At 38.0% G+C, this 27,617-nt stretch overlaps 1 protein-coding gene across 4 annotated transcripts in view; it reads left to right on the top strand.

Annotated features, from left to right (window-relative positions):
• LOC121390418 (rap1 GTPase-activating protein 1-like) overlaps positions 1-27,617 on the top strand; it is a 204,363-nt gene that overhangs the window by 69,892 nt on the left and 106,854 nt on the right. For all 4 annotated transcript variants that reach the window (XR_005960208.1, XM_041522224.1, XM_041522223.1 and 1 more), the window contains exon 2: positions 26,456-26,488. Coding sequence is in view for 2 of the 4 variants with exons in the window: in XM_041522224.1 (XP_041378158.1) it covers positions 26,456-26,488 (33 nt within the window). In the remaining 2 variants the exon portion in view is untranslated. The remainder of the gene's footprint in view (positions 1-26,455; positions 26,489-27,617) is intronic.

Here is a 27,617-nt window from a genome sequence, read left to right as displayed (position 1 = left end):
CGAAAGAAAGATTCTTGAAGTATTCACAAAAAGACATTTAACAAAAATTGTTTTTGTATTTTGTTTCATCTTTATATTATAAAAGTTTTATTTTATTTAGAAGTATTATAGTAAAATCCTGCACATTTTTTGTATTGGGAATGAGACTAAACAAAATGCGTCAAGTTATTATTGCGTCGATGTGTTCGCCGCATTTTTCGCATTATTACTTGCTCGCATTAATTTCATGATTTACAGTATTTACAATAGATTTCCAATACCTTTTTTTAAGACCTTGGCACAATGCCTATTGTCTAACCCATAAATATGGCCCTGTATGATAGAACACACAGAGAATAACACATGAGTGGCTGTTAAATATCATTTATCTCACAACAAGTTGTTTTAAAATGTATCTAACGAATGAAAGCGAGTTTGATACATTTTTAAACAATGATTTGTGAGATATTATGGTATCTAACGGACACGAATGTATTATTCTATTTCTTACATATCCTCAAAAACCAGGTTTTAAGCACATTTTAAGATGTTTATCGAAAGAAAGGAAATGTTTTATTTAACGACACACTCAACACATTTTATTTACGGTTATATGGCGTCGGAATCTTTTTCGACTAAAAGTTATTTACAGCCATTGCACTTGTAGCTGACTTATGCGTCACAGACCCATGATTAAATATACGTCACAATGTAATCGATTTCCATCCTGTAGTTTTTCATTGGATGTATGGCACTGGTGACCTGGTCATCACCTAGGAGCAGCCAGTCGTATGTCTTGAAATTGTTAACACACATATGTGTGTAAACAACCATGTGTTGTAAAAAATAACGCATGGCGTTCTCACCAACAGGTGTGTAAGAAAAATTGTTGAACCATTATTAGACAAAATTAATATTGTAATCCAAGTTACCATGTCCTCCGTAAAACATTTATAAACTCCAAATATTTCCAATAGATTTCCAATACCTTTTTTCTTAGAACTATGTTACATTGCCTATTGTCCAACCCATAAATATTGTCCTGTATGACCGAAGACAAATTGGAATTTGATTGAGGGGTCTGTTGTACTTACTCATGTAAATGTCATCCGTGATAGGGGTTGCATGTGTAATTTCCCATTTCCCATAGGTCTGTCTGGAAGACTGCTGTGCGTCTGTCACAGACGGAATCACACAAACTAATCTCGCATTTCTTTATTGAATTCATTTGATGTTTGACATGGTCAATTGAAGTAGTCGAGGTCTATATATCCATTCTGGAAAACCACCAAAGCCCTGGGGTTCTTCGTGTCTGATTTCTGGCATGGTTATCATCTTGTAATTGAAACCCGGTCTCCCGATTGTTATTCGATTGACTGTTCGATTGACTGGGTGTTTTGAAAGTCAGTTTGTAAACAGATTTCTAGATAAGAGTTATAAGAAGTTTTTGTTTTATTCCTTTTTAAAAAGAAAATTTAAATGATTTTAGTGTTTTCCCTAGCTTGTTTAAGCATGGTGCAGCACCATGCCTCAGTAGTCTAGCACCATCTTGCCTTAATCAGCATCGTGCAGCCCTGAGTAATTAATTCTAAAATTGCCTTTATAAAACACCCAAAAAGGTATTATTAATTAATAAAATATGCCTTTTATATCTTTTACAATTCATTTATTAAAGCAAGCACATAAACTACATTAATGTTTATTTCAATTAATTTTTGTGTATTTTTAATGAAAAACAAGTACCTCGAAAATGGTGAAAATGCCCCCAAAGTATTTGGTCTACCATGCCTTACCAAATTTCTAAGGAAATCACTAGATTAATTTGAGAATGTTGTTGATATATGCTGGCAGTCTCCAACTAGCTATAATAGTTTAAAATGTATTTATTTTCCTTCTCTAGTAATGGTTATATACTGGCCTCAATGGTGTAATAGTTAAACCATCAGACTTCAGGCTAGTAGGTACCGGGTTCATATTCCGGTATCGGCTTCCACCCAGAGCGAATTTAATGAATTAATGGGTAGGTGTAAGTAAGTCCACTACACTGACTTCTCTCTTACTAACTACTAACAACTAACCACTAACCCTCTGTCCTGGACAGACAGCCCAGATAGCTGAGCCAGGTGCCCAGGACAGTGTGCTTGAACCTTAATTGGATATAAGCATGGAAATAAGATGAATGAATGAATGAATGACGGTTATACACTGGCGTAGGAAAATATTTTTCTTTATATTTGCTTTATAATAGTGTAAAAGAGTGTAAATAGAAGTGTGCCGCCCCCCCCCCCCCCCCCCCAACTTTTTGTCACCTTCCTACGCCACTGTTATATTTTATTTCATTTTGCTTGTCTGTATTCAGCAACTGAGATCTGTTTTAAGATGAAGCACGCACATGTTCGGGTGAAAAGGAATGGCACCCCAGCACATTTATTTAATCAGCAGCGATTAGGTGTCCATGACATTTAGTCTAAAAAATTAATGATTAACCTACTACTTCTCCCATGACAGAACGTTAAAAGTTAGGGTTTGTTTTGTTTAACAACACCACTAAAGCACATTGATTAATTAATTGTCGGCTATTGGATGTAAAATATTTGGTAATTCTGACTCGTAGTCATTTGATGAAACCTGACACATTTTTCCATTACCAGCAAGGGGTCTTTTATATGCATCATCCCACATACAGGACAGCACATACCATGACCTTTGTCTAGTTGTGGTGCACTGGTTGGAATGAGAAAACCCCCAATCAGTTGAATGTTCCACCGAGGAGATTCGATCCTGCTACGCAAGCACCTCAGGCAAAATGGCAAAATGTAGCCTAGTAGTAAAGCATTCAGCAGATGCATGATCGATCCCAGTTGGTGGGCCTATTGAGATATTTCTCATTCCACCCGGTGTGACAACTGGTGTAATAAAGGTTGTGGTATGTGCTATCCTATCTGTAGGATGGTGCATATAAAAGATCCCTAATTGAAAAGAGTAGTCCATGAAGTGGCAGCAGTGTGTTTCTCTCTCATTATCTGTGTGGTCCGTAACCATGTGTTTGACATCCAGTAGCCAATGATTAATAGATCAATATGCTCTAGTGGTGTTGTTAAACAAAAACACACTTTAACTTTTTAACTGTGTGGTCCTTAACCATATGTCCATCACCATATAACCATAAATAAAAATGGGTTAAGTGTGCGTCATGAAATAAAAAAATAAAAATCTGTCTTTTTACTGCTTCTCTCAGTTAACAGCTCAATGCATCCTGAAAATGTTGTTTTCCCATCATGGTTGTTTTCATTGTTTGAGTTAAAACAGTTCTTTATAATTTATATTTTCTGTTTTGTGGCCATCTGTACTTGGCTTTATCACCACAAATGACCAAGAACACCCTTTAATATTGACACTGGGAGAAGTGCTACAATTAATGTGAAGAGTCGGCCAGCCGATTATTTTGACACTGATGGAAGAAAAGATTGATAAATGATGCTACCACGTGTGTTATGAACTGTGCCGTGATGGTTGACTGGCCAGGACTGCTAAAACAAACATCATAAGCGTCTAGTTTTGAATTAATATGATATTTTCAAACACAAGTTCCAGAGATATTTTTCTCCATGGGTGCTGGGTTTCCAGCCTCCACTGTTTTGTTCCAGGTGGTGTCCAGTGAGTTCTCGGATTCCGTCCAGTGAGTTCTTGGATTCAGTCCAATGAAATGAATAGGTCTGAGAATTTTGGGTGTTCCCCCCCATGTTTTGAAAGATATTCTTCAAATAAATACCTCTTTTCCGTCTTGTCATGGGGATACATGTCCCTGGGAAAGTACATATAAGAGATAGCTTTCTAATGGGAAATATAGCAGGTTTCTTCTGAAGAAAGGGACAGGCCTTGGTGGCGTCGTGGTTAGCCATCGGTCTACAGGCTGGTAGGTAATAGGTTCGGATCCCAGTCGAGGCATGGGATTTTTAATCCAGATACTGACTCCAAACCCTGAGGAGTGCTCCGCAAAGCTCAATGGGTAGGTGTAAACCACTTGCACTGACCAGTGATCCATAACTGGTTCAACAAAGGCCATGGTATGTGCTATCCTGTCAATGGGATGGTGCATATAAAAGATCCCTTGCTGCTAATCTGAAAGAGTAGCCCATGTAATGGCGACAGCGGATTTCCTCTCAAAATCTTTGTAGTCCTTAACCATATGTCTGACACCATATAACCATAAATAAAATGTATTCAGTGCATCATTAAATAAAACTTTTTTTCTTTTTGTTTTCTTCTTTTCTTCTGAAGACTGCCTGGGTCAGAATTATGAAATGTTTGACATTCAATAGCAGATGATTAACTGATCCATGTGCTCCTGTTGAATTAACTTATTTAACGAGGTGTGAACATTTCTTTAGGATTATATCAATCATCTTGCCCACTGGACAGAGTTATCCAGCTTTTGCACAGTGCTAGAAAAATCTGTCTGACCCTAGGGCTAGATAAATCTGTCCGATCCGAGGGCTAGATAAATCTGTCTGACCCTAGGGCTAGATAAATCTGTCTGACCCTAGGGCTAGATAAATCTGTCTGACCCTGTGGCTAGATAAATCTGTCCGATCCGAGGGCTAGAAAAATCTGTCTGACCCTAGGGCTAGATAAGTCTGTCCGATCCGAGGGCTAGATAAATCTGTCTGACCCTAGGGCTAGATAAATCTGTCTGACCCTAGGGCTAGATAAATCTGTCTGACCCTAGGGCTAGATAAATCTGTCTGACCCGAGGGCTAGATAAATCTGTCTGACCCTAGGGCTAGATAAATCTGTCTGACCCTAGGGCTAGATAAATCTGTCTGACCCTAGGGCTAGATAAATCTGTCTGATCTGAGGGCTAGATAAATCTGTCTGACCCTAGGGCTAGATAAATCTGTCCGACCCTAGGGCTAGATAAATCTGTCCGATCCGAGGGCTAGAAAAATCTGTCTGACCCTAGGGCTAGATAAATCTGTCCGATCCGAGGGCTAGATAAATCTGTCTGACCCTAGGGCTAGATAAATCTGTCTGACCCTAGGGCTAGATAAATCTGTCTGACCCTAGGGCTAGATAAATCTGTCTGACCCGAGGGCTAGATAAATCTGTCTGACCCTAGGGCTAGATAAATCTGTCTGACCCTAGGGCTAGATAAATCTGTCTGACCCTAGGGCTAGATAAATCTGTCTGACCCGAGGGCTAGATAAATCTGTCTGATCTGAGGGCTAGATAAATCTGTCTGACCCGAGGGCTAGATAAATCTGTCTGATCTGAGGGCTAGATAAATCTGTCTGACCCTAGGGCTAGATAAATCTGTCCGATCCGAGGGCTAGAAAAATCTGTCTGACCCTAGGGCTAGATAAGTCTGTCCGATCCGAGGGCTAGATAAATCTGTCTGACCCTAGGGCTAGATAAATCTGTCTGACCCTAGGGCTAGATAAATCTGTCTGACCCTAGGGCTAGATAAATCTGTCTGACCCGAGGGCTAGATAAATCTGTCTGACCCTAGGGCTAGATAAATCTGTCTGACCCTAGGGCTAGATAAATCTGTCTGACCCTAGGGCTAGATAAATCTGTCTGACCCGAGGGCTAGATAAATCTGTCTGATCTGAGGGCTAGATAAATCTGTCTGACCCGAGGGCTAGATAAATCTGTCTGATCTGAGGGCTAGATAAATCTGTCTGACCCTAGGGCTAGATAAATCTGTCCGATCCGAGGGCTAGAAAAATCTGTCTGACCCTAGGGCTAGATAAATCTGTCCGATCTGAGGGCTAGATAAATCTGTCCGACCCTAGGGCTAGATAAATCTGTCCGACCCGAGGGCTAGATAAATCTGTCCGACCCGAGGGCTAGATAAATCTGTCCGACCCGAGGGCTAGATAAATCTGTCCGACCCGAGGGCTAGATAAATCTGTCCGATCTGAGGTCTAGATAAATCTGTCCGACCTGAGGGCTAGATAAATCTGTCCGATCTGAGGGCTAGAAAAATCTGTCCGACCCGAGGGCTAGATAAATCTGTCCGATCCGAGGGCTAGATAAATCTGTCCGATCCGAGGGCTAGATAAATCTGTCTGACCCGAGGGCTAGCCGATTTCTACATACTGTGATGTCATGTCGTAACTCATGTTTTACAACGATTGACATCATAACTCATGGTTTTCAAAATTCTGTTTGCCATTTCACATTGTATCATTGTTTTAAAAATATTTAAACAAAGTAATATTTTCAACTTTATAGTTATTGATAAGTTGTTACATTTTTATGTCATTGCATGAGGTGGACTATATTTTCCCTGCATATGATTAAATGAGTTTGTAGGTAAAATGTTTACGAATCATTCTATAATAAACAAACCGTCGCTTACAAAATTGTTTTGTTACTGAAATTAAATAGGCAAAAAAAAGAATCAATCACCATTGTGAGGTTTAGATAAGACAATTCCAACCCTCGGGACAAAATGTTTTTGTAAGGGTCTCTGTAAACCTCGTCCCTCACAAAAAACATTTTGTCCCTCGGGTTGGAATAGCCTTATCTATACTTCACAACGGTGATGGATTCTATTATACTTTTCTAACCTAATTTGGGACTGCTAATTAATTCCGCATAATATGTCATCGAAAAATTATGGTTAAGGGATCAAAATGTCAAAACCAACCTTGTGTTTAAAGGCGTGTTCAAAACCCTAGTGGTATATGAGCACGTTAAACTAGTTACCTACCTGTGTTTAAAATACATTATATCCAAGTATAATACTGTGTCACAATCTATGTTTTTATTTGTTTGTATGTGATCATTTCTTTAGGATTGTATCCTAATATACTTTTCTAACCGAATTTAAAGATTCTAAATGGTGGCCATTCTAAAACTAATGTTATGTAAATAAAATGACAAGATCGATCCCCGTCGGTGTGCCGATTAGGCTATTTCTCATTCCAGCCATTGCACCATGACTGGTACATCAAAGGCTGTGGTATGTACTACCCTGTCTGTGGGATGGTGAATATAAAAGAACCCTTGCTGCTAATCGAAAAAAGTGTAACATATGAAGTGATAACAGCGGGTTTCCTCTCTCAATATTATGTCTGATGCTATATAACTGTAAATAAAATGTGTTGAGTGCATCGTTAAATAAAACATTTCTTTCTTTCTTTTTAAAATGACAAAAACAAAATTCACTATTATATGGATTTAACATATTTTCCAGTCATATCTTCATAGATGCTCATTTTTTTAACCCTTTAAAGGTACTTTTTAAGATGGACAACATATTCATATTACAATACTCTCCTATACTAGCACTTCATTGTAAATTTCATTTTAAAGGATATTACATTTTTCCATTTGTCGAACTGCTTCTATATTTGAAATGTCTCTCGTGAAATTATTAACAGAATAATGGTGGAATTATTATCAGGATAACGGTGGAATTCTGTCTTGCTATTTCCAAAGAGAAGTCTGTTTCGCTGCTTATTAATTACACTGCTACATGTTGCCTGAAGCCTGTGACACTAATCCTATACCAGCATGCAGACAGGAAAAGAAATGTGTGAACGTATACTGATGGAAAAAAGAAAGGGAACACACAGGGGTATTTAAAAACAATTTTTTTTTTTTATTTTTTTTTTTTTAATGACCCCACTATTTATTTATATATTTCAACTTATTTTCGTGCTTATATCCAATTAAGGTTCAAGCACACTGTCCTGAGCACACACCTCAGCTATCTGAGCTGTCTGTCCAGGACAGTGGATTAGTTGTTAGTGGTTAGTATTTAGTGAGGATGAAGAGGGTGTATTGGCCTTACACCTACCCATTGAGCCCTTAAGAACTCGCTCTGAGTTGGAGCTGGTACCGAGCTGCGAACCCTGTACTTACCAGCCTGTAGTCCGATGGCCTAACCACTGCACCACCTAAGCTATCTGGGCTGTCTGTCCAGGGCAGTGGGTTAGTTGTTAGTGGTTAATATGAGAGAAAAGGGTGTAGTGGTCTTACACCTACCCACTGAGCCCTTAAGAACTCGCTCTGTGTGTAGTGATGGTTTTATCGCTTGGCTATGTCCTGCCCCACCAGAAAACAATAAGAGAACACATCATTTTTTACTTAACCAAAACCAGGGTGAGATTTAGCTCTGTCGGTTGAGGTGCTTGCCTGGTGTGTTTGTGTTGCAGGATCGAACCACCTCGGTGGATCCATTCAACTGATTTGTATTTTTTACATTCCAACCAGTGCACTGCAACTGGTCAAAAACCGTAGTATGTGCTTTCCTGTCTGTGGGAAAATGCATATAAAAGATCCCTTGCTGAAAAGTATATCGGGGTTTCTGCTGATGACTGCATGTCAGAATAACCAAATGTTTGATATCCAACAGCCGATGATTAATTAATCAATGTGCTCTAGTGGTGTCATTAAACAAAAACAAACTTTTTTCATCCAGAACCCTCATCCTCAGTACAATGACGTTAATCATGTTATTGACAGTTAATCACGCAATCCCACGTTACATCTCCGTATCCTGAGACAGGACATAATAGCCCAGTGGTAAATTGCTTGCCTGATGCACAGTCGATCTAGGATCGATCCCCATGGTGGGCCCATTGGCTTATTTTTCGTCCCAGCCACTGCACCATGACTGGTATATCAAAGGCTGTGGTATGTGCTATCCTGTCTGTGGGATGGTACATATAAAAGATCTTTTGCTAGTAATGGAAAAATGGGTTTTCTTTCTTAGATGATAATGTAAAAATTATCAAATGCTTGACATCCAATAGCTGATTAATAAATCAATGTGCTCTAGTGGTGTCGTTAAACGAAACAAACCTTAAAGTTATCTCTGTATTTTATACAGCCATACTTCTCTAGTAGTGTAGAAAGGTAAACGTTTGTTTTGTTTAATGACACCACTAGAGCACATTGATTTATTAATCATCTGCTATTGGATGTCAAACGTATGGTAATTTTGACAGTCATAAAGAGGAAACCCACTACAGTTTTTCAATTGTTAGAGATATTTTATATGCACAATCCCATAGATAGGATAGCACAATCCCATAGATAGGATAGCACAATCCCATAGCTAGGATAGCACAATCCCCATAGATAGGATAGCACAATCCCCATAGATAGGATAGCACAATCCCATAGATAGGATAGCACAATCCCATAGATAGGATAGCACAATTCCATAGATAGGATAGCACAATCCCCATAGATAGGATAGCACAATCCCCATAGATAGGATAGCACAATCCCCATAGATAGGATAGCACAATCCCCATAGATAGGATAGCACAATTCCATAGATAGGATAGCACAATCCCCATAGATAGGATAGCACAATCCCCATAGATAGGATAGCACATACCACAGCCTTTGATACAGCAGTCGAGGAACGAGAAATAGCCCAATGGGCCCACGAATGGGGATCCATCCTAGACCGACTGTACATCAGGCTTGTACTTTACCACTGGGTTACGTCCCACCCCTAATTTCATCTCAGATACCATGTGTTCCCTTAATTCTTTCCATCAATATATTACTAAGAATATCAATATAAGTTTGCCATATTAGTTATCAACAGCGTACATATTACTTGTTCCAGATGTACGAAAAGCTTATTAGAAAAAAATTAATATCAATCTAGCGTAAGAAACCATTTATCAGCAACAAATATAATGTTATTATGGTATCGGTTAATATGCTTAGAAGCACTTGAATACCCTGATCATGTAAATCATGCTTTCAAAGTTCTGATATTCTGTGGGACCAAATGCATGACAAATATTAATAACAAATGTATACCGACCAACTAAAGAAATGGGGACCGGCCTCGGTGGCGTCGTGGCAGGCCATCGGTCTACAGGCTGGTAGGTACTGGGTTTGGATCCCAGTCGAGGCATGGGATTTTTAATCGAGATACCGACTCCAAACCCTGAGTGAGTGCTCCGCAAGGCTCAATGGGTAGGTGTAAACCACTTGCACCGACCAGTGATCCATAACTGGTTCAACAAAGGCCATGGTTTGTGCTATCCTGCCTGTGGGAAGCGCAAATAAAAGACCCCTTGCTGCCTGTCGTAAAAAAGAGTAGCCTATGTGGCGACAGCGGGTTTCCTCTAAAAACAGTGTCAGAATGACCATGTGTTTGACGTCCAATAGCCGATGATAAGATAAAAAATAATCAATGTGCTCTAGCGGCGTCGTTAAATAAAACAAACTTTACTTTACTTTAAAGAAATGGAAATATTTTAATATACAGGGAAACCCCTCTGAACCGGACTCCCTTGGGACCAGTCGATCCCCGTCACTGGGGGCCCATTGGCTGGTACATCAAATGTCATGGTATGTGCTATCCTGTCTATGGGATGGTGCATATGAAAGATCCCTTGCTGCTAATCGGAAAGAGTAGCCCATGAAGTGGCGACAGCGGGTATCCTCTCTCAATATCTGTGTGGTCCTCAACCATATGTCTGATGCCATATAACCTTAAATAAAATGGGTTGAGTGCGTTGTTAAATAAAACATTTCCTTCCTTTCATTACAACTTGGGGAAATGCTCTACCACTGAGCTACAAATCGTGACCCTGTTGATTTGGAAAATGTGTTATTTCAGTCCCTGAGATATCGAGCTACATTCCTTTTCACCGAAAAGGATCGGTCCTGTAATCCATCAAAACTTGGGCACCGGTTCTACCACCAAGCTACAAATCATAACCCTGTTGACTTAGAAAAACATTATTTCAACCCCAGAGATGTCAAAGAAACATTCCTTTTTTCACTGATGGGGGGGGGGGGGGAGGGATCATTCCTACAACCCATTACAACTCGGCAGAGGTTTTACCACTGAGCTACATCTTGTAACCCTTTTGACTTGGAACAACATATAATGTCAACCCCTGAGATGTCAAAGAAATATTACTTTTTACTGAAGAGGATCGTTCCTGCAACCCATATCAATTCAGTCAAAGGCTTTACCACTGAGTAACATGCTGTGACCTTCTTGACTTGGAAAACGTATTATTTTAACCGTAGAGATATCAAACACATTCTTTTCCACTGAAGAGAATCGTTCCTGCAACCCATCACATGTCAGTCAAAGGCTTTACCACTGAGTAACATGCTGTGACCCTCTTGACTTGAAAAACTTATTATTTTAATTGTAGAGATATCAAACACATTCCTTTCCACTGAAGGGAATCGTTCCTGCAACCCGTCACAACTTGGACAAATGCTCGACCACTGAGCTACATCTCGTAACCGTGTTAACATGGGAAAATGTTTTTATAAATGTGACAGATTGGTATTAGGTTGCAGTTTCCTTAGTCCTTGGAGAGAGGGACAAAAGTCAAGTTAATTTAAGATGGCATTGTTAGTGTTCTACCACCAATTATGAAGTGGCCATGCATAACCAAGCCATGATTCTGTGGGCAGATTGGCCGCGTATCACCGGGGACATCGCTTTGTGGTTTTCAATTCTTCCAGTGGTCTCACCACGGACTTTGCTTTGTGGTTTTGATTCCATCAGTGGTTTCACCACGGACACCAGTAGCTGGTTTCCATTTGACTTACAGTGTCACCGGAAACATAATGATTGTCGGTTTAGTACTATGAAGGTAATTTGCTGTTGCAGGGATCATAATTATGTCGGTAGAGACCAATTTTGTGAAGATTTCTGTGTTAATTAAATTTTATCTTTTTTAATCAGTTGTCGTTTTAGTACTGTGAAGGTAAATTGCTATTAAAATGATCAGAATTATGTCAATAGAGACCATTTTTGGTAAAGATTTCTGTGTTAATTATTTTTTTATTTTTTTTATTGGTTGTCGTTATAGTACTGTGTAGGCAATATGCTAGCTATGACAATGATCAGAATTATATCAATAGAGACCATTTTTGTGAAGATTTTTCTGTTGAATTAAAATTTAACTATTTTATCACCTGTTGCCTTAGTACTGTGAAAGTATTATGCTACTATAGAAATCAGAATTATGTCAACAGAGGTAAACAGAATTTATGAAGATTTTGGTGTTAATTAAAGTTTGAGTCAGTTTGAGCTGTAGATACAAGTAATAGGGGTTAACAGAAGTAGTGTTTTTCAAGACATCTTAAACTAAAATACAGTAAATTGATATTAATGTTCATGTTTCAAGTATACTAATTATGGTTCTTTCTGTAATGGTCAAGGGCATGAGGTGGCTACAGATTTTTAGCACCCATTATTCATAAAATTAAATTATCTAGCATCATTTTGATTGTAAATTCAGGACTTGTAGATTATGGTAGCCCCGCTCCCATGGCTAGTGATATTCAATTTTGGGCTAGTAAATAACTACTATTGCCATGCCCGATAGCTAGTGAAAACTATTTTTTTTATATATTTTGCAGTTAAGTCTATTTTGTAAATATGAATATCCTGCCCCCACCCCAATCCTTTAATGTTAATGTTTTTAAGCTCTATCTCCCCATTACTATTATTTATTCAAATTTATTAACTTCTGTAGGGCTAGTGAATTTTTAATTGTGACTAGTACATTTTTAAAATCACTTATCCCATGGTCAGTGGATTTTCAATTTTTGTTTAGAAGCCCTGTGAATTGTTTTTTGCAGGTCCCCCACCCCATAATATCATGGTTTTGGTGCTTTCTCTCACCTAGCAACATGTGGGCTTTTTATAATGGCCGTTAGTTAATTAACCATGCATGTTCACCTCTTTAAAATGGTCATTAGTTAGGTTTGTTTTGTTTAAGCACCAGTCGACCACAGTGATTTATTAATCATCATCAATCATTGGATGTCAAACATTTGGTAAATCTGACAGATAGTCTTCAGAGGAAAATTGATACACCTGTCTATTAGCAGCAACAATAACAGAATAAATGTTTTGTTTAACAACACTAGTAGATTACATAGAGGATAATAAGCGAGTTACCAGTTATTATCAAATTTAAAAACAAAAGTTCTCTTTATTCTGCTACAAAATCTATAAGGAATTGCATTAAAATGACATTTTGTTATAAATTTAACACCAAAAACAGAGAACCGTTAATACAAACTCTTTTAAACTACATGACGTCATTTTGTGTGTTTGCCAAATCGTGATGACGTCATATTTAGTACCGACAAGGTCATTGGTTTGTAAGCGTCAAATTGTCCAATAGTATTGTTCATTAAACCAATGCAGAATATTTCTCACTGAGAAAATATGGAAAATATTGTCCCTGTTATGAGTGACCGATGGGGTAATAAATTGATTTATTCATCTTTGCCTACTGGATGTCAAACATTTGGTAATTTTTGACTCATAGTCTTAGAGGAAACCTGCTACATTTTCCCAATAGCAGCAAGGGATCTTTCATATGTACTTTCTCACAGACAGGACAACACATACCATGACCTTTGATAAACCAGTCTTGGGACACTGGTTGGGATGGGGAAAAAATTCAGTCCGAGAAATAGGTCCCCTGAGGGGATTTGATCCTTCATCCCAAATACTTCTGGCGTGTCCTCTACTGAGTTAGATCACATCCCAGTTGTGATTATAGTCCGTCCTACCTTGAATGCCTTTTTTTTATGCTATAAAACTTACTACAACTTATTTATTTCTGAGCCGATTGTTTTTTAAATTGGACACATAAATAGTATTTTCTTGTTATTTTCAAAACACTTTTACTCTTCTTCTTACGTCAAACCAAACTGAAATTATTTACAAAAAACACACATTTTTATAGAATGATGGGATGGACTATAGGCACATGGAACAAAATGTACGGTATTAGCTCACGGTTGATTATTTCTGTTACCAAAATGTCATCAGCAAAACATCACTGCCCCATCTTTCAAGATTTCACATTGCTTGCAAACCCCCACCTCCTATTGGAAGGATATATAACTGCACACACACCCTCTGCTATACTACAGTTGCTGGCATCTTCAGATATATATGTTCTGGATGTTACCAAAATGGTATCACCTACACATCACTGCCTCCAACTTTGTGAAGATTTTACATTACTTTGCAAACCCATTAGTAGCAAGGGATCTTTTATATGCACCATTTCACAGATAGGATAGCATATACCATGACCGTTGATATACCAGTTGTGGTACTCTGGCTAGTATGAGAAATAGCCCAATGGGTCCGCCAATGGGGATCAATCCTAAACTGACTGCATATCAGGTGAGCACTTTATGTTCCACCCTCATGACTTAACAACCACACCACTGAGGCTGTTACCAAAGCCTAATACCAAAGTCTGGTACCAAAGTCTGGTACCAAAGCCTGATACCAAAGCCTACTACCAAAGCCTACTACCAAAGCCTACTACCAAAGCATGCTACCAAAGCATGATACCAATGCCTGATACCAATGCCAGGTACCAAAGCCTGATACCAAAGCCGGGTACCAAAGCCCATGCATGCAGTAAACTACATACAGTACATGCATGTACAGGATAATCACTGGAATTACACTGCACTGATTATACATGTTAACACACTGGCTTTTCCAAGACTTGAGCTGCGGAGAGCTCTAATAACAAACACAAAACTCAAGTGGCCACTTAGACAGAGGCAGGTCAATTCTGATGATCAATACAAAGCCACTACAATGCTTGTTCAGCAGATCTTCAATAACCATGAGAAAGTTCTTGAGAAAAATCTACATCTAGTGTTTCCGCAGATCTTAGAGGGCAATAGGGCTTTGTTTACAGACCTCCGTCTCAAATGACCAATGGAAATAATTGTTATGAACGGTTATTGTCGTTAAGGATTTCAGCTCAAATATCTGTGGGAAAATTTGATAATTTAGTATTTCCTTTTTTTTTTTTTATGGTCTAGAGTAATTATAGTAACATGCATGGAACCGGCCTCGGTGGTGTCGTGGTTAAGCCATAGGACATAAGGTTGGTAGGTACAGGGTTTTCAGCCCGGTACCGCCTCCCACACAGAGCGAGTTTTAATGACTCGGTGGGTAGGTGTAAGACCACTACACCGACTTCTCTCACACTAACTACTAACAAATAACCCTCTGTCTTGGACAGATAGCTGAGGTGCATGCCCAGGACAGCATGTTTGAACCTTAATTGGATATAAGCACGAAAATAAATTGAAGTAATAATAAATAGAAATTGAGTAACATGGACAGGGGTCTAAGCACTTAGTCCGATACATCTGTGTCAAACTGAATTTGATGTCCGATTCACAATTAAATGGGGATGTGCAACCTTTAGCATGTTTTTATCTCAAGTGACCAGGTGGGAAACTGAATGGCAAAGTTTACTGGTGTATCTAATATTACCCTAGATTTCGCTGACCAGTAGGAATAGAAACTGACCAATGGAGAAAATGAATGTAAATTTTATCTCCGGTGTTACGTGGATCTAGGTGAATGGCGGGATTAGTGTCCATGTTCTGAATCTTCGCACTGAAACTTTCAGTGGAAAGAAAAGGAATGTTTAAATTTTGTTTTGTTTAATGACACCACTAGAGCTAATTGATTAATTAATCATTGGCTATTGGGATGTCAAATAATTGTTTTGTTTAATGATACCACTAGAGCTCATTGATTTATTAATCATCAGCTATTGGATGTTGTTAGATGTGTAGTAGTAAACACTGTATATTTTTCCATTAACATTAAGGGATCTTTTGTATGCAATTTTCCAAAGATAGGACAACACATACCATGTCCATTGATATGCCAGTCGTGGGGCACCAATTGGGATGGGGGAAATGCCTAATTAACAGCTATTAGGTATCTAAAATATGTGACATTATATATATATATATATATATATATATATATATATATATACACATATATATATATACTAATTCCTGCTTCTGTCATATGGTTGTTATTATTGATTAGTAGAATAGATCTTTTGTATGCACTTTCCACCATACTGAAGAGCATCAGTCATTCAATCAACTATTTGACATGTCCTTTCATCCAGTGAAGCTTCAAGCACATCTATTTGGCATGTGTTATTTTGTCCATTGGTGTTCCAAGATTTTATATTTGGTGGGGGGGGGGGGGGGGGGGCAACTATCCACGCTGTCTGTTAATCTATGCCAGTAATAGGAACTATATGTAAAAAAGAAAGAAAAAGAAACCGAGTAGATTTCTTCCATTGTTCAGTCTAAAAACAAGTTTCACAATTAGCATATTTTAAACACCTGAATGTCAACTAATTGAACTGGGTTTGTTATAGTCAGCATATTTCCATTTTCCCCCCTTCATATTTGTTATAATTAAATGGAACAAAACAAAGAAAAAAATATTCGACTGAAGAATCAAGTGAGTCAGAGCAATATTCATAATTAAGTCCCTTTTTTTTTTTAAGGTCAACCCCAAAAGGAAAAATTGAAAAATTAGTTTTGAGAGTTTTGTCTTGTTGGCTTTCCGTTGACGAGAGCTGTTGACAAGTGCTTTGATTCAGCGGCGGATGATGGGTGTATAATAACCGCCACTTGGAACAATTATCCGTCGCCTTCCTGCACTACCGGGCCAACGGAAATGGCGGGCCTCGTCAAAAATAACCAGATCGCATTGTCTTGTCATGCACTTCCCAGTGTGCACTTGGTTTCTGATGCAATGACAAAATAACGCAGGTTGAACCCGGTGCTAATGAATAATGGACTTGCCGTATCAGTTAAATTATTCATTCATTCATTCATTCATTCATTCATTCATTATTCGTATATTTATTAATTCATTTATTTATTCATTCATTCATGTGAACTTATTTTCGAGCTTATATTCAATTACGGTTCAAGCATGATCTCCTGGGCACACACCTCAGCTATCTGTGCTGTCTGTCCAGGTTAGTGGTTAGTCAGAGAGAAGTCGGTGTAGTGGTCATACTCCTACCCATTGAGTCATTAAAAGTGGGAGCTGGTACCGGGCCACAAACCCTGTACCTACTAATCTCATAACCATGACACCACCTAGGCCGGTCTTGCTTTGTCCCCTATTTAAATGTCCATATACTATTTAAGGTTCAGGCATGCCCGGTCTCATGCCCGGTCTCGGTCTCATGCCCATGGAATGGCCAGGGAGATAATTAATGGACTAGAAAAATGTTCTGTCAGTGATGATTACGAAAATACAGGAATTATGTACTTCAAAGTTTTAGAAATAATTATTTTGGGATAAGCGATTCAGTGGTGGGACCTAGCCGAGTGGTAAAGTACTTGCCTGATGTGTGTTCAGTCTGGGATCGATCCCTTTTAGTGGGCCCATTGGGCTGTTTCTCGTTCCAGCTGGTGCATGCACCATGACTGGTATATCAAAGGCTGTTGTATGTACTATTCTGTCTATGGGATGGTGCATATAAAAGATCCCTTGCTACCAATGGAAGAATGTAGTGGTTTTCCACTCTAAGACTATGTATCACAATTACCAAACGTTTGACATCCAGTAGCTGATGATTAATAAATCATGTGCTCTAGTGGTGTCATTAAACAAAACAAACATTTAAAAACTTTAACTGAATATAAACAATAAGTAATAATTTTAAGTTAAATGAATTTATCAAAGTCTAGTATAGAATAAAGAGTTTGGCTGGATGTTACTAATTGTACAGTTTTCTGTTCGAGATAAAATCCCACTGGTGTTTTCCCATCCCATCCAATGCTCCACAACTGGTATATCACAAGCTGTGTTGTGTAGTTGTATACACTGTCATGTCGAAGTTGCAAATAATATAGAATAAAGAGTTTGGCTGGATGTTACTAATTGTACAGTTTTCTGTTCGAGATAAAATCCCACTGGTGTTTTCCCATCCCATCTAATGCTCCACAACTGGTATATCACAAGCTGTGTTGTGTAGTTGTATACACTGTCATGTCGAAGTTGCAAATAATATAGAATAAAGAGTTTGGCTGGATGTTACTAATTGTACAGTTTTCTGTTCGAGATAAAATCCCACTGGTGTTTTCCCATCCCATCCAATGCTCCACAACTGGTATATCACAAGCTGTGTTGTGTAGTTGTATACACTGTCATGTCGAAGTTGCAAATAATATAGAATAAAGAGTTTGGCTGGATGTTACTAATTGTACAGTTTTCTGTTCGAGATAAAATCCCACTGGTGTTTTCCCATCCCATCCAATGCTCCACAACTGGTATATCAAAAGCTGTGTTGTATAGTTGTATACCCTGTCATGTCGAAGCTGCAAATAAAAGATCCCTTGCTGCTAATTGAAAAATTGTGTGGATTACCTCTGAAGACTACATAACAAACTTTACGCTCTCTCAATGACGGGCGGGACGTAGCCCAGTGGTAAAGCACTCGCTTGATACACGGTCAGTTTAGGATCAATCCCCCTCAGTGGGCCCATTGGGCTATTTCTCACTCCAGCCAGTGCACCACGACTGGTTCATAAAAAAATCTGTGGTATTTTCTATCCTGTCTATGGGATGGTGCATATATAAAAGATCCCTTGTTGCTAATCGAAAAGAGTAGCCCATGAAGTGGCGACAGCGGGTTTCCTCTCTCAATATCTGTGTGGTCCTTAACTATATGTCCGACACCATATAACCGTAAATAAAATGTGTTGAGTGCATCGTTAAATAAAACATTTCCTTCCATTTCCTTCCTCTCAATGACAAATGTTGTAAAATGTCTTATCCAGGCAAAATGTCGGAGTAATCATACTTTTCACACCAAATAGCTGAGGTGTTACTAAAAAAGCCCACATCATTTAAGAGACACATTAAAGAAAAAATCTCTCAATAAATCATGGCAAATGAAAGTTTAGTTTTCAATCAAATTCAGTGTAGTCGAATGACATTTGCCATTTAGAAGTAATAACACAATTTAACCCAAGGCTTTTAAATAGCTCTGATAATTATGTTTTTAAAAAATGAAAAAAAATCAGACTTCAATTTATAGAATAGTAATCAAGAGATCTGAGTATGTTTGCTGTGGGCGACTGTCGGGGATGTTTTTATTGTTAATTGATTCATCTTGAAATGTATATGCTAGAGGCATGTCGAGGTTGTTGTTATTATTATTATTTTTTTTTTTTTACCTCCCTTTGAGACATTTCCGATTTGTCAAGGAGTGAGATTTTAATTTGGTGCACACTGAGTGAAATGTGCCAGAATGGAGTCATCTTGGGGCAGTCACTGTCAGACATTTAAGATTAGTATTTAGAACCTTGTTGTAAAGTATGATGCTTATATGAGTTGGACATTTTGATTACTGTGATTATGATGTCAGTATATGAAGCTGATTGCATGTGTACAGTAAAGGACGTAGCTCAGTGGTAAAAGCGTTTACTTGATGCGCAGTCGGACTAGGATCGATGCCCATTGGTGGACCCATTGGGCTATTTCTCGTTCCAACCAGTGCTCCACAACTGGTGTAGCAAAGGCCATGGTATGTACTATCCTGTCTGTGGGATGGTGCATATAAAAGATCCCTTACTGCTAATCAAAAAGAGTAGCCCATGAAATGGTGATAGCAGGTTTCTTCTCTCAATATCTGTGTGGTCCTATAACCATATGTCTGATGCCATATAACTGTAAATAAAATGTGTTGAGTGCATTGTTAAATAAGTATAAAAAAAAAAAAAAAGAGTATAGTAACTGAAATGTCCAGTGTGTGAGATTTTACAGATAGCTGTGTGAGATGGAAGCTAAATGTATGTTCTTTATATACTGGGGGTGGGACGTAGCCCAGTGGTAAAGCGCTCACAGTGAGATGAAAGCTAAATGTATGTTCTTTATATACTGAGGGTAGGACGTAGCCCAGTGGTAAAGCACTCACAGTGAGATGGAAGCTAAATGTATGTTCTTTATATACTGGGGATGGGACGTAGCCCAGTGGTAAAGCGCTCACAGTGAGATGGAAGCTAAATGTATGTTCTGTATATACTGGGGGTGGGACGTAGCCCGGTGGTAAAGCGCTCACAGTGAGATGGAAGCTAAATGTATGTTCTTTATATACTGGGGGTGGGGCGTAGCCCAGTGGTAAAGCGCTCACAGTGAGATGGAAGCTAAATGTATGTTCTTTATATACTGGGGGTGGGACGTAGCCCGGTGGTAAAGCGCTCACAGTGAGATGGAAGCTAAATGTATGTTCTTTATATACTGGGGGTGGGGCGTAGCCCAGTGGTAAAGCGCTCACAGTGAGATGGAAGCTAAATGTATGTTCTTTATATACTGGGGGTGGGACGTAGCCCGGTGGTAAAGCGCTCACAGTGAGATGGAAGCTAAATGTATGTTCTTTATATACTGGGGGGGACGTAGCCCGGTGGTAGTTGGTAAAGCGCTCACAGTGAGATGGAAGCTAAATGATATATACTGGGGGTGAGCCCTGTGGTAAAGCGCTCACAGTGAGATGGAAGCTAAATGTATGTTCTTTATATACTGGGGGTGGGACGTAGCCCTGTGAAAGTCACAGTGAGATGGAAGCTAAATGTATGTTCTTATATACTGGGGATGGGGCGTAGCCCTGTGGTAAAGCGCTCAATAGAAATGTCCATGCTGTCTGTGAGATTTCACAGAGATAGCTGTGTGAGAGTGGTAAAGCGCTCACAGTGAGATGGAAGTGAATATACTGGGGGTGTAGCCCGGTGGTAAAGTGCGTCGTCGTAAATAAAACAAATGTTGTTCTTTATATACTGGGGGTGGGACATGTAATACAGTGTTCTTTATATACGTGGGGCGTGAGTGGTAAAGCGCTCATTGGAAGCTATGTATTTAAAACAAGTTATTTTATACTAAATATTTCTCTAAATAATATTGGACATACTGAATTTGTCAGTATATTTCAGTACATACTTGGCAGATTAGCAAATGGCCGATTTAAAGATGAATGTGATCTTGTAAACAAATACCATCAATTGTGCTATACAAATAGACGAGATTTATGGATTTCTTAATGAGTTGGTGAGAAATATCTTAACCGTGACAACTGTAATCTCGTGCACAATCCGCGATTGCCTGATACATCCGTACATCAAACTAAAATCCACACGAAACATGCGGCTTGCTATCAAGTCATTCAGCTTTGAGCTCAGCCCTTTCCGACTTGTATAACATGATACCAAGTCACCAGCATTAGCACAGGTCAAGAATCACTGTTATAATGTTACTAGACAATATGCTAACTTCGGCACCTGAAATCCATTCCTGCTGGTGACATTTTTAATGTTTTAAAATGAATACAAGTTAACTGATGATAGATGTGTATGACAGATGTGTGACATGTGAGGCAGATTGAATGACAGAATTTTGAAAAAGCAAAAATAATACAACATTGGGATCATGAAGTTAAAAGTTTATGGTTTCAAATTGAAAAATGTATTGACAACACTCATATCCTTTCAAACACTACCAGTACTTTAAAGGCATATTGTCACAGACCACTGACCTATTACATGGCCTATTGTCCGAACCAAATTGTTAACAACTACAAAAAATTACTCTCCTACCTTTAATTGCCATTAGGTTTCCTCCAAAGTTTGTCCAGACACAAATCGCAAAAAAACCACTACAAATTTACAGATTCCACACACGAGACTGCAACGATGTCGCCGATATTGTCTTTGCTGAGATTGCATAGGAAAAAATACATGCAGTTTTCTACCGTCTGCCATGTTGCTTGTTTATGGAATACTCTTCAAGAGGGGTGAAAGCCTCCAAAGTATGTGACACAATTAATATGAAATCGATGATATCTAGTGGTATCATTAAAATAATAATAATAAAAATAAATAATAATATGACGTCATCACGTTTGCTTTTATATCATAACATGTTATGACGTTGTTAGATTAAGTCCTATCCTTTCACCCCTCTTGAAGAATATTCCATAAAAAGTCAAAATGGCAGCTGATACAAAATTACATGCTTTTTTCCTTATGCGCTCTCAGCGAAGTCGATATAGATGACATGGTTAGCATCTGGTATGTGGAATCTGTGTCATTGTAATAGTTTTTTCAAGATTTGTGTCTGGACAAACTTTGGAGGAAATCTAACAGCAATTAAAGGTAGGAGAGTAATTTTTCTTAGTTGTTAACAATTTGGTTCGGACAATAGCAAAGTATTACCTGAATATATATATTTGATATGTCCCTAAATATTCTGACATTTAAACATCTATGTAACAACCATACTCCACTTATTAATGATATTTTGTAAAAATAATTGACTTATGGCAATGGTCCATAATTCAAAAACTAACATTGCTGAGAGGGTTGACATGGATTTCACTCCATCATGGTGTAGTTAAAGTGATGCAATAGCTAGATTTGGTCTTCAAAAATTAATGTAATTTTGATTTATTATTAATTTTTAGAGAAATAAGGTCCTTAAATCTGTGACAGTATGCCTTTAATTATACATGTCTATCCCAAAGCAGCTTTAAAATAACCAAAATCACCCAAATCGCCGAAAATAAAATATTATTCTTCAATATGTATCATCTCTGAATTGTGTATAATATTTTCACTTTTCTTAATAATTTTACAAACTGTTTATCGCTTTGTCCTAACAACATCCAGGGAGATATTTATGGCAATAAATATATATGAATGTACTGCCTGTGAGGCCATAAAGTTTTATTTAATTTAGTGAATCAGTATTAGTGTCATATGGTAAGTATTGTAATCTTCTTAATTTCAGTGTTACCGGCAGTTCATCCATTAAAGGGACATTCCCGAGTTTGCAATGTTTTAAGATGTTATCGACTAATAAAATATTTCTACGATTAAACTTACATATTGAATATATTTTCTTGTTTAGAATATTAGTGGCTGTATATTAAACATGTTTCTGGTCGTTCTAATATTTGTACTAGGTTAATTTTCATTTTATTTCCTAAAATATATTTTTTCGTACGTACGAAATTATTTGAAGACAAAATCCAGTTTGGGCTTCTTACAAATATTAAGATGACCAGAAACACATTGAATATACAGACGCTGATATTCTAAACAAGAAAATATATTTAATATGTAAGTTTAATCATAGAAATATTTTATTAGTCGGAAACATCTTACAATGCAGCAAACTCGGGAATGTCTCTTTAATATTTAATGCTTTTATTGGACGTGGATAATATCACTTGTATATAAGCACTGCATGTGCAAAATACATATATAAAAGGTCTCTTGTTAAAGTACTATTCATTGGAGTATCCCATGTGATAGCAGTTTTTCTCTTCTTCTTTTTTAAACCATATAACCATGGCCCTGAGCATAGATAAGCTATAAATACATTGAAACCGGTCTAAACCGGATCATGCCGGGGACCTGATATTTATCTGATTTAGACAGGATCTGGTATTTAGAGGGTCACGTTTTAGAATTTATAAAATTAGGGACCGTGAAACATGGTCGTATTTGACAGGATTGTGATTTGTTCAGCCCTAAGTTCAGCCAGCGAACGTTTCAGTAACGCTCGTGAACTATGTTTGGTTCTCGAAGTGGTAAATCAGTTTACTGTGTAGCGTAAAAATCGGTCTATATATAGTGAATTTTACTGACAAGTGGTTGACTGCACTTACGCCAGGTTTCATTGTACTGAAATAACAACAAAAACTTTGGAATTGATTACATGTGGATATCATATAATGCTCTAACAGCAAATAGTAAAATTAGGCATTTGTAAAACACCGATAAAGGACATTTAATTCCAGGTAGAAGTATATTAATCATCTGCTATTGGATGTCAAATGCTTGGTAATTTTGACATATAGTTTTAGACAGGAAACCCAATACATTTTTCCATTAGTAGCAAGGGATCTTTTATATACTGAACAAAATAAGAAACTTCCGCTAACTTTGCTTGAACATAACTTGATGAAAACAAACCAGGGGAATAATTGTTATATATGCGTTTAAAGAGTGTTCCATGGCCACAGGTTAACAGAAACTGGGAGAAATTTTGACCAAGTGTGGTAGGGGTTAAAAAAAACACCCACCCACTTAATAACGGGTATCACCTCTTGAATTGACCACTGCAATGCATCGCAGGTGCATAGAATTGACTAAAGTGTTGATTTCTGCCTGTGGAATATTGTTCCATTCCTGAATGAGCGCTTGACGAAGTTCGTTAACGTTAGCGGGTGGGTTGGGACGACGCCTCAATCGTCTGTCCAGACTATCCCAGACATGCTCGATGAGGTTGAGATCAGGACTTTTAGCGGGCCAGTCATCAATGAAATCAATGTTATTTGTCCTAAGAAAATTTACAGTGTCTCTAGCTGTATGTGAGGTGGCATTATCTTGCTGAAAAATCGAGATGTTGGCGTTGTTATGGAACAGAGGAATGACGTGATGAGCGAGAATGTCATCGTGGTAACGTTGAGCATTTAAATTGCCATCAATGACGACTAGTGGTGAACGATAACCATGGGCAATGGCTGCCCAGACCATGACACAACCCCCCCCCACCCCAAAAACGATCTCGTTCAAGAACACAATAGTCAGCATAGCGTTCATTTCTCCTATGGTAGATGCGCACCCTGCCATCACCACGTTGTAAAGAAAATCTGGATTCATCCGAAAAAAGAACGGTATTCCAGCGTTGCCGTATCCAACGAGTGTGTACACGTGCCCAATTAAGACGATTTAGACGATGACGTTGCGTTAAAACGCATCCGACGTAAGGATGTCGTGCATGTAAACCGTTCTCCCACAGACGATTACGAACAGTTTGCCCCCTGATTCGGTTATTATGAAGACCAGGTGTTGTAGCAGCAGTAGCCGTGGCAGTTTGGAATCGATTGCGCAAATGCGTGTTCATGATATAGCAGTCTTGACCACGCGTTGTAACACGCGGACGTCCACGACGTGGCAAGTCGTTGGTGCTTCCTGTCGTTCGAAATCTTACGCGAAGATTTCGTATCGCTCGACTAGAACTCCCAACATGCCTTGCAACGTCTTCTGTCGACATGCCAGCATCAAGCATGCCAATCGCCCGTTCGCATAAATTATTGGGTATTCTTGGCATACTAAAAATGCTACAATGTAAAAAACGTTAATTTTTGTTTAAATTTTGAAGCGTTTTCGTTCACTTAACAACAATGTCAGTAAGACACGTAAAACAAATTGACCGAATACTACACGGGACATGTCGAACCATGCATGCACGTGCAAATTGAATTTCACGTTGTCGGCGATTAACAGTGCCAAAATCATCAATAAAATTCATGAATCCTGATAATACAGCTCAAGGCTAATACTGCCTATATAATTTCATTACACAATGAATTCTTTAACACAACAAATACTGTATGTACAAATCGGAAGTTTCTTTTTTTGTTCAGTATATGTACCGTCCCACAGACAGGAAATCACATACCATGGCCCTCGTCCAGTTGTGGTGCACTAGTTGGAATGAGAAAAAACCCAATCAGCTGATGGTTCGATCCTGTGAAGCAAGCACTTCAAGCGAGCACTCAACCGACTGAGCTACCGTAAATCTTGCCCCAAGTATCTTGTAAAGCAGCTGCATTTATTGCGTTCGATGAACAACAAATCTAATTGTAGTCCTGTATTACTGCGATGATGTATGGAACACCCAAACTGCATAGACTTGTTGATCTCACATATTAAAGATGTGCACAGATTGTTTACCATGACATACATTTGATATATCCCTAGCGAAAAGTGAGTAGTATTCTGTAGTTGACGGATTAAAAAACATTTATGCTAGTTGTAATGCACTAAAACCAGATTATTTGTTTTTCTTTAACACACGGTTGAACGCCTTGTTTTTACTCATATCATTTGTGGAATTCCCATGGTCGCCATATGCTGCAATGTGTTGCCAAATCGACGGCTTTATGTTTAATTATCCTTGGAGCAGGACATAACCCAGTGGTAAAGCACTCATTTGATGCAAGGTCAGTTTGGGATCGATCCCTGTTGGTGGGCTTATTGACCATTTCTAGTCCCAACCAGTGCACCATGACTGGTATATCAAAGGCTGTGGTATGTGCTATCCTGTCTGTGGGAAAGTGCATATAAAAGATCCTTTGCTGCATTAGGAAAGATGTAGCGGGTTTCCTCTGATGACTACGAGTCAGAATTACAAAATGCTTGATATCCAATAGCCGATGATTAATTATTCAATGTGCTCTAGTGGTGTCGTTAAACAAAACATTTTTTGGTCGCCATTTGCTGCAATGTGACATATCGCTATTAATGGAAAAATGTATTCGGTTTTCTCGCTAAAACTATATGTCAAAATTACCAAATGTTTGACATCCACTAGCCAATGATTAGTAAATCAATATGCCCTAGTGGTGTCGTTAAACATACTTTATTTAATTATCCTTCTATTGTACCTGGCTTCCACGAATGTAGAAGCACGAATTTGATTTGAAAATCTTTCCCATTGGACGCGTTTGTCTACTTTGTCGACTTGAGTTTCGCGTAGATCAATGATTGTGATGGATTTGCATTCGACTCAATGGTTTGTGCTCCACTGTTTGAACTAACACTGCTGTGATCTCTCTTGCAGATGTGACACGCCTCTAACACTGAAGAGCTACAGGTAAGTGCATGTTCACATTCTTATACTGTTCAAGGGACATTCCTGAGTTTGCTGCATTGTATGATGTTTCCGATTAATAAAATATTTTTATGATTAAACTTACATATTAAATATATTTTCTTATTTAGAATATCAGTGTCTGTATATTCAGTGTGTTTCTGATCATCTTAATATTGATAAGAAGCCCAAACTGGATTTTGTCTTTAAATAATTTCGTACGTACGAAAAAACAATATTTTAGGAAATAAAATGAAATTTAACCTAGTACAAATATTAGAACGATCAGAAACATGCTTAATATACAGCCACTAATATTTTATGCAGAAAAATATATTTGATATGTAATTACAATCGTTAAAAAGTCTGTTAGTCAATAACATCTTAAAATGTGCAGTAAACTCAGGAATGTCCCTTTCATATTATTATACTGTCCACATTCTTATTGTATTCAAATTTTTATACTGTTCATATTCTTATTATGTTCACATTCTTATACTGTTCACTTTCTTATACTGTTCATATTCTTATTCTGTTCACATTCGTATTCTGTTCACGTTCTTATTCTGTTCATATTCTTTTCTATTCACATACTTATTCTGTTCACATTCTTATTCTTTTCTATTCGCATACTTATTCTGTTCACCTTCTTATTCTTTTCTATTCACATTCTTATTCTGTTCATGTTCTTATTCTGTTCACATTCTTATTCTTATCTATTCACATTCTTATTCTGTTCACATTCTTATTCTGTTCACGTTCTTATTCGGTTCACATTCTTATTCGGTTCACATTCTTATTCTTTTCTGTTCACATTCTTATTCTGTTCATGTTCTTATTCTGTTCACATTCTTATTGTGTTTACATTTTTATTCTGTTCAAATTCTTAATATATTTTATTGACATTCTTATTGTGTTCGCATTTTTTAAATCACATTTTTATTATGTTCACATTCTTATTATGTTCTGTCAAATTCCTGTTCTGTTCACATTTTTATTTGTTCACATTCTTATTCTGTCCACACTTTCTGTTCACATTCTTATTCTGTCCACACTTTCTGTTCACATTCTTATTCTGTCCACACTTTCTGTTCACATTCTTATTCTGTCCACACTTTCTGTTCACATTCTT

This window comes from Gigantopelta aegis, chromosome 15, assembly GCF_016097555.1.
Source record: "Gigantopelta aegis isolate Gae_Host chromosome 15, Gae_host_genome, whole genome shotgun sequence".
NCBI lineage: Eukaryota > Metazoa > Mollusca > Gastropoda > Neomphalida > Peltospiridae > Gigantopelta > Gigantopelta aegis.
This window is presented reverse-complemented; position numbering and strand designations above follow the sequence as displayed.